General features: G+C 36.4%; 1 protein-coding gene across 1 annotated transcript; it reads right to left on the reverse strand.

Moving 5' to 3' along the window:
• Positions 1-220: 220 nt before the first annotated feature.
• LOC149839931 (universal stress protein PHOS34-like) lies at positions 221-12,293 on the reverse strand. The gene is made up of 4 exons (XM_090004279.1): positions 12,031-12,293; positions 11,850-11,959; positions 11,615-11,733; positions 221-493 (listed from the first exon to the last, which is right to left on the reverse strand). Exons 1-4 carry the CDS (start codon positions 12,203-12,205, stop codon positions 406-408), a joined length of 492 nt encoding a protein of 163 aa, XP_089860405.1. The 5' UTR covers positions 12,206-12,293; the 3' UTR covers positions 221-405.
• Positions 12,294-12,722: the final 429 nt, after the last annotated feature.

The following is a 12,722-nucleotide window of genomic DNA, read 5'->3' on the forward strand; positions in this document are numbered from 1 at the left end:
TTCTCCAATATGAGACAACTCATTTCTCTTCTCCACCTTGAAGAACTAGTCTTCATTCTTTTTCACTCAAAATAAACCTCTCCCTCAAAATATATTTATCTATATTCTTATTTTCTCAACTTACCAAGATTTTCCCAAGAAAATCTCATTTTTCAAAAATATCCCAAGATATTCCTTTGCCAAGAATATCCCATTGTGACTGGTTCTAGTGGATCATCGATTTGACAGAAAAGATACATCAAATTGTTCAGCAGTAACAGAACTAAAGAGTTCTACAGATTTATCACTCTTCCTGTGTATTCTATCTGTTCTGTTTCACAACAAATGACAGACCATATATGTGATTGATTATTAGAATGTTATTACATAAAAGTCAAGATTTGTGAACATGTTGCAGACAATTCCTCATGGCTTGGACTTTGGATCTTTCACTATGGTCACTGGGCATGAAGCATGTGACAGAACAAAAGTTGTAACACTTCCCAGCAAGATCCTGTAAATTACAGAAACACGAAGGATGGTAATCAGTTGAGAAGGAGCCATGAAAATTGAACCAACAAAAGGTAAATATTTTCATGATTAAATTTCTACCTCAAGTATCCATTTCATTCTACAAGAAAAAGGTGTTTTCTTGAACGAAACATCCATTTCTAGTGACATATGAACAATATCCGTGGCAGCATGTACATGAATTAATAATATTAAAAACTGTGATAATGAAAATTCAAGATTCATGAGATGATCTCTCTCTCCCTCTCATACACTAACATATATTTTAGTTTTATATATATGCATGAGATATTAAAGGCTTCTTGTTAAATCTTGAGAAATTCTCTAATATAAAATTAATGCAAAAAGTAAGAGACAACTATGTTTTACTTTTAAAATTGAAAAAGAAAAGCAAAAAAAAGGTAGTGGAAACATAATGACACTATCACATTAATATCACGAGATGATTGCAATAATAATGTAGTATTTTTTTATTTTGACAATATATGAATAATCAAGATCATTAAACATTAAATAGGTTTTTGATTTTATATTGATAACATCACGATATTTTCAAATTACCAGTGATAAACAAACAAACACATTGCAACACCATGAGATATTTGATGTGATTAGAATCTGTTTAGTTACTGTCTGTTACAGATGAGATGAGAAGTAACAACTAATCTAAAAAAACACTTAATTTTCCATCATCATAATATTACGATATTTTCAATATACCAATGACACAAGCCTCCTGCTTTTGTGCAATACCATGAGATAATGATGTGATTAGAATCTGTTTACTGAATTTAGGTTACCGTCTGTTACAGATGGAAAGTAACGACTAATCTAAGGCACTTACTTTTCCACCACCATAATATCATGATATTTTCAGAATAACTGTGATACACACACATGCCTCCTGCTTTTGTGCAACACCATGAGATACTGATGTGATTAGAATTTGTTTACTGAATTAGGTTACTACTAACTTACTATCTGTTGTTGCAGATGAAAAGTAACAACTAATCTAAAATAGCACTTACTTTTCCACCATGATACAATCTTTTATTCACTTGTTTCATTACCGGCCACCTCCATTTCTCTTTGTTGGCATCATCATAACCGTTGTCATCCTTTGTGATGAACCCTCATCATTTTATCATGTGAATTACCATTATTGGGATCATCACCACTATCCCCAATTCAACACAGCCATGTACAGCATTTTATCAAGAACATCGTCCAACATGGAAGAGACATCATTGTCAGCATGCCTTACCATGAGTGATTTCATGGTCTGATACCATGACCACCAACAACATCCTGTCATGATCACCATCATAGTCAACTTTAATCAATCATCACACCATCATTAACCATAAAAAACCACCACCACCACAATCATCTCATCAATACCCCTTGTTTCCATCACCAAGTATGCAAAAGGGTGAGAGACCTTAGGTTAGATAATAAAAATCAGAACCAGCTTAGTGTTAAAATATGTACCTATATATATATATATATATTCCTTTTGTAATACCTGACAAGGGTAATTTTGTCTTTTCACTCTCTTTTACGCATATTCATCTTTTTTAATATGTTTGTAATTTATTTTTTCTTTTTCCTTTTTCTTTTTTATTTATTTCTTTTTTTCTTCTTTTTTTTCTTTTTTCTTTTTCTTTTTTATTTATTTCTTTTTTATTCTTGAGGAACCCCACGAATAGACGTTGGGACCCCTCCAACGGTTAGATTTCTAACCACCGGAGGGAATCCAACGTCCACTTTGGAGCCTCTCCTTTGCTCCTTGTGGAATATATATAGGGGTGAACCCCCTTTGTATTCATTAAGCTTTCTAGAAAAGCTCCTATTCACTTCAATAAAGATTCTTCTTATTTCTTATGTCTTTGAGCATTTGTGTTCTCATTTATGTATTGTGCCTTCGTGTACACTTGTCTCAAGTTCTCTTTTTGTGCTTTTGTGCACACATTATACATTGAAGATTTAGTGCCTTTGTGCACATTGTCTCTTTTGAAGACATTTTTGAAGACATGCTTTTCATCGGCGGTGACCTTAATGGGCATGTAGGCATTAGTAGGGATGGATTTGAGAGTATCCATGGAGGATTTTAGATTTTGGTTTGTCCTATGATATGATCTTAGCAAACACTTGGTTTAGGAAGAGGGAGTCTCACCTAGTAACATTTAAAAGTGGGGTTAATACGAGCCAGATAGATTTTTTCCTACTTAGAAAGAGAGATAGGGGTTGTTGCATCGATTGTAAGGTTATACCGGGAGAAAGTGTAGCTACACAACATAGAGTCTTAATTTTATATCTTAGAATTAGACAATGCCGCAAAAGGAATAGACATATGATGGATCCTAGAATTAAGTGGTGGGCACTGAAAGGAGCTAAACAGAGAATGTTTGTAGAGCATGTAGTTAAGGAAGTTGATTGGTGTCTCGAGGAGGATTCGGAATCAATGTGGAATAAGATAGCGGGTGGCATGAGAAAGGTGGCTAAGGAGGTATTAGGTGAGTCTAAAGGCAGTGCACCGCTAGGTAAGGATACATCGTGGTGGAACGAGGATGTCAAATTAGCTATTAAGGTTAAAAGAGAGTGTTATAGAAATCTAAGTAAGAGTCGTGATAATGAGAATTTGGAGAAGTATATGATAGCAAAGAAAAAAGCTAAAAAAGTAGTTCGGAACGCGAGGGATAAGGTATAAAAGGAGGCTTATGATAAGTTGGATACCAAAGAGAGCGAGAAGGATATTTATAGGCTTGCAAAGATGAGAGATAGGAAATCGAGGGATCTGGGTATGGTTAGATGTATCAAAGATGAAACGCAAAGGGTTTTAGTCAAAGATGAGGAGATTAAGGAGAGATGGAAAGATTATTTTGATAAGCTATTTAATGAAAGGCATGCTCAGGATCTTGGAGACTTGTCCATTCCTTTTCATGAGATGAATTGTGACTTCATGCGCAAGATTCAAAAGAAAGAAATTGCAGAGGCTTTGAAGAAAATGAAATCAAGAAGGGCAGTTGGCCCAGATGGTATACCTATCGAGGCTTGGAAATGCTTGGGAGAGAAAGGTTTAGAATGGTTAACAAGATTTGGCGGACAAATAAGATGCCTAATGAGTGGAGGAAGAGTACTTTGGTGCCTCTATATAAGAATAAAGGTGATATACAAGATTGCACAAACTATCGTGGTATAAAACTCATGAGTCATACTATGAAACTTTGGGAGAGGGTGATTGAGTCTAGGTTGAGGAAGGTTGTCATGATATCGGAGAATCAATTTGGTTTTATGCCTGAAAGATCAACTATGGAAGCTATACATCTTCTTAGACAACTTATTGAGAGAAATAGAGAGAGGAACAAAGATTTGCATATGGTTTTTATTGATCTGAAGAAAGCATACAATAGAGTACCTAGCGACGTTATCTGGTGGACAATGATGAAGAAAGGTGTTTCTCTTAAGTACATTAGTATAATTAAAGATATGTATGAAGGAGTAGTAACCAATGTCCACACTTGTGGAGGGGTAACAACCAATTTTCCTATAACGGTTGGGTTACATCAAGGATCTGCTTTAAGCCCTTTCCTATTTGCTATAGTGATGGATGAGCTTACGAGATCAATTCAAGAAAATGTGTCGTGGTGTATGTTGTTTGCTGATGATATTGTTTTGATTGATGAGTCTAGAGCTGGGGTTAATGCTAAGTTAGAATTATGGAGACAGACATCGGAAGCAAGAGGTTTTAAGTTGAGTAAGAGTAAGACAAAATACATGGAATGTCGGTTTAGTAAGCAACGAAGTAGTGATGGGAGTGTAGTGAAGCTTGGTGAGCAAGAAATACCGGTGGATGATTGTTTCAAATATTTGGGATCTATCATTCAAAAGTATAGAGAAATTGATGGAGATGTAAATCATAGGATAAAGGTTGGGTGGATGAAATGGAAAAGTGCAACTGGAGTGTTGTGCGATCGTAGAATGCCATTGCGGTTGAAGGGAAAGTTTTATAAGATGACTATTAGGCCCGCTCTACTATATGGTACGGAATGTTGGGCTGCCAAGAGACATCATATTCAAAAAATGAGTGTAGCTGAGATGCGTATGCTGAGATGGATGTGTGGAAATACAATAAAAGATAAGATTCGGAACGAGGAGATACGTAAGAAGGTAGGCGTTGCACCCATTGAAAATAAGATGAGAGAGAATCGTTTACGGTGGTTTGGACATATTCGGCGAAGGCCTAATGATGCTCCAGTTAGAAGGATGGAGAAATGGGAAAATATATTAGTTAAAAGAGGTCGGGGTAGGCCTAGGAAGACATGGATGGAGGTGATAGGAAAGGATATGAATGCTTTGAACCTCACCGAGGACATGGCATTGGTTAGAAATGATTGGAGGAGAAGGATTCATGTGGAAGACCCAAAATGATTTTCTTTTTTGGTTCATATCGCCGACCCCAATTGTTTTGGGATGAAGGCGCAGTTGTTGTTGTTGTTGTTGTATTAGAGCAAGGTCGATGAACGTATAGCACGTGTTTCGTCATACTCCGGCGGTTGCCTCGAAAAGCATGCACGTTTATCGATCTTTTCTTTTTTGGCATGGAAAGCTATTGCAATCCACTTTTAAGTGCAATCCATCTCTTCAAGTGAGCTTAAAAGACCCCTTGTGGTAAGAGCCTCTATTCTTGAAGTTTTCTTTCTCTCTCATATACTTCTCCATGGTAGAAAAAGATTCTCACTTTTCTCTTGGCTTTAAGCTCAATGGGTCAAACTATAGTGTTTGGGCCAAAAATATGAAAGCACACATCAAAGGGAAGGGACTTTGGGGGTATATCCAAGGTTCAATACTGAAACCAGAGCCAAAGATTATGATGGTTGAAAAAGAAAAAAGAAAAAATTTTGATGGAGAAAAAAGAACAAAAGCACATGAGGAATATAGCAAAAAACATGAAGAGTGAGAGATAAAAAACTACAAAATCCTATCATAGATTTTTTCTTTCGTTTAGACAAGGATCAATGCAAATATTTTAAAATTCAAAACCTAAGTGGAGTGGAGAAGCCATTGAGCTTCGCCATAAACAATTGGAGGAAAATCGGTTCTTTAATTTCTTGAATGGGCTTAGGCCCGAATTTGAACAAATAAGGTCTTCTCTCCTATCTTCTTTTCCTTCTCCTCCTCTTAAAGATGTTCTTACCAAATTAAGTGGAGAGGAGACTCGCTTGGGAATGAGTAAATCAAACCCAAGTGTTTTTGTCATGCCTTCAAACAAAGATGAAAAATGAAGGTGCTTATGCCGTCTCTAGACCTGGAAGCAATTTAAAGTCATATAAACCTTCTCACTTCAAAGATCAAAATAAAAGAGGAGGACAAAGTAAAAGATGTAATCAAAAGAGGGAGTATGGAAAAATCATTTGTCACTTTTGTAAATAACCTGGATACATTAAGCCGGTTTGTCCTAAGTGGAAGAAGAAAGTAGCTATGTCTACTACATTTCAACCACAAAGAGAAGAGAATCCCTCTACTTCCAATAATGAGGCATTGTCATTAAGTCAAATTATGGAGGCTCTTCAACCCTTACTCAAAAGATCCATCTCTAATGCCGCTATGTCTTCTCCTCCCGGTAAGATCTCTTGGCTCTTAGATTCGGGTGCCTATTTCCATATGACTTCAAGTTTTTGTACACTTTCCGAATATTCAAAAAATGTTTTTTCATTGTTTGTTTCAACCGCTAATGGTGCTTATCTTAAAATCAAAAGAATTAAAAATTTTGAAAAACAAGATTTTTTATTCCAAAAGTTAGATTTATACCAAAATTAAATTTAAACTTACTTTCGGTTTCTCAACTCTCGGACCATGGATGTGATGTTAAGTTCTCATCAAATAAATGTTGGGTGCAGAATCACAGATTCGGAAAGTTGATTGAGAAAGGCTCTAGAAAAGGAGATCTCTACTACATGGAGTTTCTACAAATTCAAAAACATTCTTTTTGTAATATTGCCCAACATAAAGATATAAATGTTTGGCATAAAAGACTTAGACATCCCAATGTGGTCAAGCTTTCTTATTTGCATTTTGTTAAGGATCTGTGTAAAAGTAATTTCACTTGTAATGATTGCATTCTTGAAAAAATTAGAAGTTTGCTTTTTGAACAAAGTTCTATGTTTTCAAACAAACCCTTTGAACTTGTGCACTTGGATGTATGGGGACCGACACCCGTGATATCTAAGGGAGGATTTACTTACTATGTTATTTTTTTTTATGATTATTCAAGATTTTGTTGGATATACTTCCTTAAACATAAGCATGAAGTCTTTGCAACGTTTAAGACATATTATATGATGATTAAAAATCAATTTAATGGTAATTTAAAAAATGTTAGAACCGATTCCGGAGGAGAATATCTTTCAAGTGATTTTGAAAATTATTTTAACAACCATGGAATAGTTCATCAAAGATCTTGTCCAAAAACACCGCAACAAAACGGTCTAGCCGAAAGAAAATATAAGCATATTATTAAAACAAGTAGAACCTTACTCATTTTTCAAAACATTTCTAAAAGATTTTGGGCCGAGGCGGCTCTTACATCCGTTTATCTTATAAATTGTCTTCCTTCAAAAAATTTAAATAAAACTTCACCTTTTGAAATTCTATACCAAAAGGAATCTGATTACAATAGATAAAGAATTTTTGGATGTAAATGTCTTATCTTTACTGGCAAAAATGACAAACTCACACCAAAGGCCATTCTTTGTGCATTTTTTGGATATTTTGAAACTCAAAAAGGATTTAGATGCTATGATATTAAGAACGACAAACTATATGTTTCTAGAAATGTGACTTTCTTAAAAAATGTTAGTGGTTTTGATAAAGATGAATCCCTTAAAGAGAATATGGATTATTCTTTCTTGTTTGATTTACTATCTAGAGATGATATCTCTAGCGATGATAAACTTGATGACTTTAGTGAAAAAGAAAATATAGTTGAAGACAACCATTCTTCTTATCAATATTGATCCACCTATAAAGGAAAGAACATCCAATGATCCCGTTACTTATACACATAGAGACAAAAATAACTTTAAAAGTGCAATTGAAAAGTATAGTGAATCCAGTGAATCTTCCTCATTAAATAACTCTCGTAGAACTGAAAGAATTAAGAAAAATCCTTCTAGATTTATTTCCTATGAATCCTTCTCGCCTAAATATCGAGCATGCCTTAGTGTTATTCATTCTTATATAGAACCTAAAAATTTTGAAGAAGCCAACAAAATGATAGAGTGAAGGGAGACAATGGATAATGAACTTAGAGCCCTTAAGAAAGCCAGAACTTGGGAATTCTAAGATTTGCCTGAAGAAAAGAAAACTATAGGATGTAGGTGGGATTTAAAAGTTAAAACCAAGAGTGACGGGTCTCTTAAAAGATATAAAGCTCGTCTTGTTGCCAATGGGTATAGTCAAGAATATGGTATTGACTACGATGAAACCTTTGCCTCGGTTGCACATATGGTTAGTATTAGGTGCCTAATTACAATTGCATCTATTAAAAAATGAAACATATATCAAATGGACGTAAAAAATGCTTTCTTAAATGGAGATTTACATGAAGAAGTTTATATAGATGCTCCTCCGGGTATGAATATACTTAAAGGTAAGGTTTTTCGTCTGCAAAAAGCTCTTTATGGTTTGAAGCAAGCTCCCAAGGCTTGATATGATTGATTTACCAGTATAATGATATAAAATGGTTTTGTTTCATGCTACACTGACACTACTCTATTTGTCAAGAATTCTGATACAGGTATTGTAATTTTGTTATTATATGTTGATGATATGTTAATCACAGGGGATGATGCAATAGCGCGATCAAAAGTATCAAATCTACTCTAACTAAAAAATTAAAAATGTCAGACTTGGGTTTTCTGACATATTTCTTGGGCATTGAAGTTGTCTATTCTCACAAGGGGTATTTTTTGTCTCAAACTAAACTTGCTTGTGAGATCATTGACAGGTCAGGTATTTTATATGACAAAACTTGTGATACTCCTGAAGTAGTAGGAACAAAAATGAAGATTGGTGATGGGATTCCTCTAGCAAATCATACTCCTTACAGGCAACTTATCTTAGTATTATCAGGCCAGATATCTCTCATGTAGTGCATGTTGCAAGTCAATTTCAACATGCACCAACAACAGTTCATATGAGTGTTGCGCTTCGAATCATCAGATACGTGAAGGGATCCATAAATAAGGGAGTATTTTTATCTTCGTCTTCTGAGTTAAATTTAATTGCTTATAACTCAGATTGGTGAGATGACCCGAATAACCGTCACTCCACCACTGATTTTTGTGTCTTTCTAGGAGAATCTTTGGTTTCATGGAGATGCAAGAAACAACAGAAAGTGTCGTTATCTTCTAAAGAGGCAAAGTATCGAGCAATGGCAACCACCACCATGAAAATTGTTTGGATTCAGCAACTACTGAAAGATATGTGGATTAGTGTTCAAAGGCCTACAAAGTTATGCTGCGACAACAAAAGTGCTATATATATTACAAAGAATCACAATTTTCATAAGTGCATAAAGCATATCGAGATGGGCTGTCACTATGTTAGAGAAGAATATTTAAAGAATGTCATTGATTTGCCTTACGTGATATCAGAATATCAACTAGCTGATTTTTTCACTAAGGCGTTGTGTTCACTGCGATTCCATTTTCTCCTTGGCAAACTTTCGGTCATCGCATCGTAAGCTTGAGGGGGGGTGTTAAAATATGTACCTATATATATAAGAAGTATATTCCTTTTGCAATACCCGATAAGGATAATTTTATCTTTTCACTCTCTTTTATGCATATTCAATTTTTAATATGTTTATAATTTATTTTCCCTTTTTTTCTTTTTTCTTTTTCTTTTTTATTTATTTCTTTTTTATTCTTGAGGAACCCCACAAATAGACGTTGGGACCCCTCCAACGGTTAGATTTCTAACCATTGGAGGGAATCCAACGTCTACTTTGGAGCCCCTCCTTTGCTCCTTGTGGATTATATATAGGGGTGAACCCCCTTTGTATTCATTAAGCTTTCTAGCAAAGCTCCTATTCACTTCAATAAAGATTCTTCTTATTTTTTATGCCTTTGAGCATTTGTGTTCTAATTTATGTGTTGTGCCTTTGTGCACACTTATCTCAAGTTCTCTTTTTGTGCTTTTGTGCACACATTATACATTGAAGATTTAGTGCCTTTGTGCACATTGTCTCTTTTGAAGACATTTTCACACTTAGCCCATTGTATCTGTTAGTTTCCTTCCTTTGGCTGACAAATGGCATGTCTCTCCCACATGTACCATGTCATCCACATGGTGTGTAGCTAAATGAGTCTTGTTTGATTTACTGTCATTTCAGATCTCTTTCTAATTTGCTATCTAAGGTAGTCCGCAAATGGGAAGGTGACGAATGGGTAAGAGTGCATTTCTACATCACATCAAGTACAGTAATTGTTTGATAGCAGTAGTATCACATTCTTGGCATACAAAGGCATCTTGCTAGCACTTAGATTTCATTGTGCCCAATGTTTATGAATGAGACCATGTCTGACATATATTATTATGTTATCTCTAGAACATTTCTCATTGTTCTCCTTTGAAATGTTAGAGCTCAGACTGTTCATGTATGATCTATTGTACTTCAATGACAAAATCATGAATATGTTATAAGGAGTGTGACTCAATGCTTTCTTCAAATACTATCACCCACAAAAATACAAAGGAAGATAGTGCATTATTTGTCCCAAGGGAGATATGCATGTGCACAATGCAATGACAGCACAGTTAATAACGTAAACCTTCATAAAAAAACGAACATTGTATGTGTTTACAGACAAAACAACAAGGTTGAACAGCACAGAATGTAGCAAATAGCTCACCTTTGTAGTCTAATGAAATGGCCAAGTAGAATTATAACCATCCACAAAAAGTTTTTAGCATTTCAAGACAAGGTGAAAAAATAGCACAAAATACCAAATACCTCACCTTCGCCTTCTAATGTCAATAGCCAAGTAGAATTGTGACTGTTCGTTAAGATTTTTAGATTTCAAATGGATCAAGCTAAGCGACATCACAGGGCGTTGTCTGCAGGGTAATGCTAATGCATGATCGCAGTGATTTTTCACCACCTTAGATGAGTTTTAATCCTGTTTCTCAACTCAAAGAGAGCTATTTTAATACAGACCATTCGAATTACATCCAATGGGCATTACTGTGAGAAACTTATTGAGTCCTCTGAATCTTATGGAGCCATCACAGTTGGGAACTAATCCAACTCATGATCGGGCTGGATGGATCAAGCCAAGACAGAAATCTAGAATGATCGACCTGACTTGTGACAACTGACAGTTGAGCTAGTCAATTCTACAAGTCAGCAGTATGGATTCTGGCAATTATAACAAGCCCATGTACAAAACCCAATTCCTTATCTTAGCCAAGATGCACTCAAACCCATCAGCAACTGTTCTAATCCATTCTATCTGCCGAATCCCACAAGCTAACGACGTGGACTCAGACACCCATCATTCAGAATCACAAGTTTGGAGCCAAGACTAGCACTCTTATGCACAGCTTGAATTTACCCACTTATCAAAAAATCAGAATGAGTGGAAATTTACATTATATTTTGCCCCACAGTATAGTAACCCTTTAATACTATTCTTCTGGGTGAGAAGTTTGGATGCACCGGCTTTCTGGAAAAATAGGATAAGCTGGGAAATTACTCGACATCTGCAAAATTCCAGCTGGCCCCTGTTTTTCTGGGTATGTGGGTGCATCCCAAAACATAACCATTTTATTGTCCTCTTCTTTGCTAAGATAGATCAGATCTCCATCCACATACCCAAATGATCGTACCAATTAATGATCAAGAGAAGAAGAAACAGTAAAGGCAAAAGTAACAACCGACACTATACTCGATTTTCTCCACGTTTCATTTCTTCTTTCAACTATTTATAGTAGGAGTTAAACGAGAGAAAACACCAAACAGATGATAATTCATCCTCTCTAATTTTTGTACCCCAAAAAAAAAGAAAAAAGAAGAAAGAAAATGTTCTTGGAGTCTCACCTCTGGATCTGCCCGAGCCCTCTGGTGCCCATCACCAGCGAGTCGAGATTCAGATCCTCCACCGCATCACACAGCTTCTCCCTCGCATCCCCCCAATATATCTTCGCCACTATAGTCGCCTAAAAACACACCAACCAACCACTAACCATCAAGCAAAATTGCCAAAAAAAAAAAACACTCCCTCCTAAAAAAACACAAACAAACAAAAAAAAATCACGAGATCAAGATGACATGCCTCCTTCTGCCTTGCAGCAGTATCAAGCAAGTCCAGGACTTCCGCATCGTTTGTGACGTCATACTTCTTCATCGAACTTGGTTCTCTGAATTCGCTCAGCGGAATCAAAGCTGCAAAAACAGGATCGATTCCTCACATGAAACAGAGCAAACGATCGAGAGAGGGAGAGGGTGGTGCTTACGGGAACCGGACTGAGCCCAGAGGGCGTCGCGAACCTCTTCGCCGTGGTTGTGATTGACGTGGATGACGAAGAGGGTCTCTCCCTTCTGCAGCAGGTTGTCGACCGCCCACTGCAGCGCCAGCTTGCTGCTACTCGAGTAGTCGAGAGCTACCCCGATCTTCCTATCACCCGCCATTTCTCCCTCTTTCTTTCTCTCTGAAACAATGAAGATGGTGGAACGCTTGCTTCCTCTCTGAGCTCCTCTCTTCTGCTGCCACCTCCTCCTCCTTTTGACAGGCGAACGTGGAAGACGAATAATATGGAGCCTGACGCTTATTATTTCGTCAAGGTGTCATGGTACGAAATTGACCCTGAATTATCGAACAGGTGCGTCAGGTGTCAAGAATTGCAAGAGTGCCATTCTAGATGTGTTTCAAGACATTACAAAATGCGTTTCCCTTACGTCTCATTTGTTTAATGCAACATTCGTGGGAAAATCCTTTCTCATCATGAATCAAACAAGAGACTAGGGGTGTCAACGGGTTGTGTTTGGTTTGGACCCATGTGGTACTAGACTTGGATCAGGTTTTCGGGTATGATATCGGGTCCAGACTCAGACCATACCCGATAAAACCATATCTTTTTTTATCATTTTTACATTGAAAATTACATGTCTTAATCGAAACTCGGGTTGGGTATGAGTCTGATATGAA

This window comes from Nuphar pumila, chromosome 4 (assembly GCF_984573655.1).
Source record: "Nuphar pumila chromosome 4, dmNupPumi1.hap1.1, whole genome shotgun sequence".
NCBI lineage: Eukaryota > Viridiplantae > Streptophyta > Magnoliopsida > Nymphaeales > Nymphaeaceae > Nuphar > Nuphar pumila.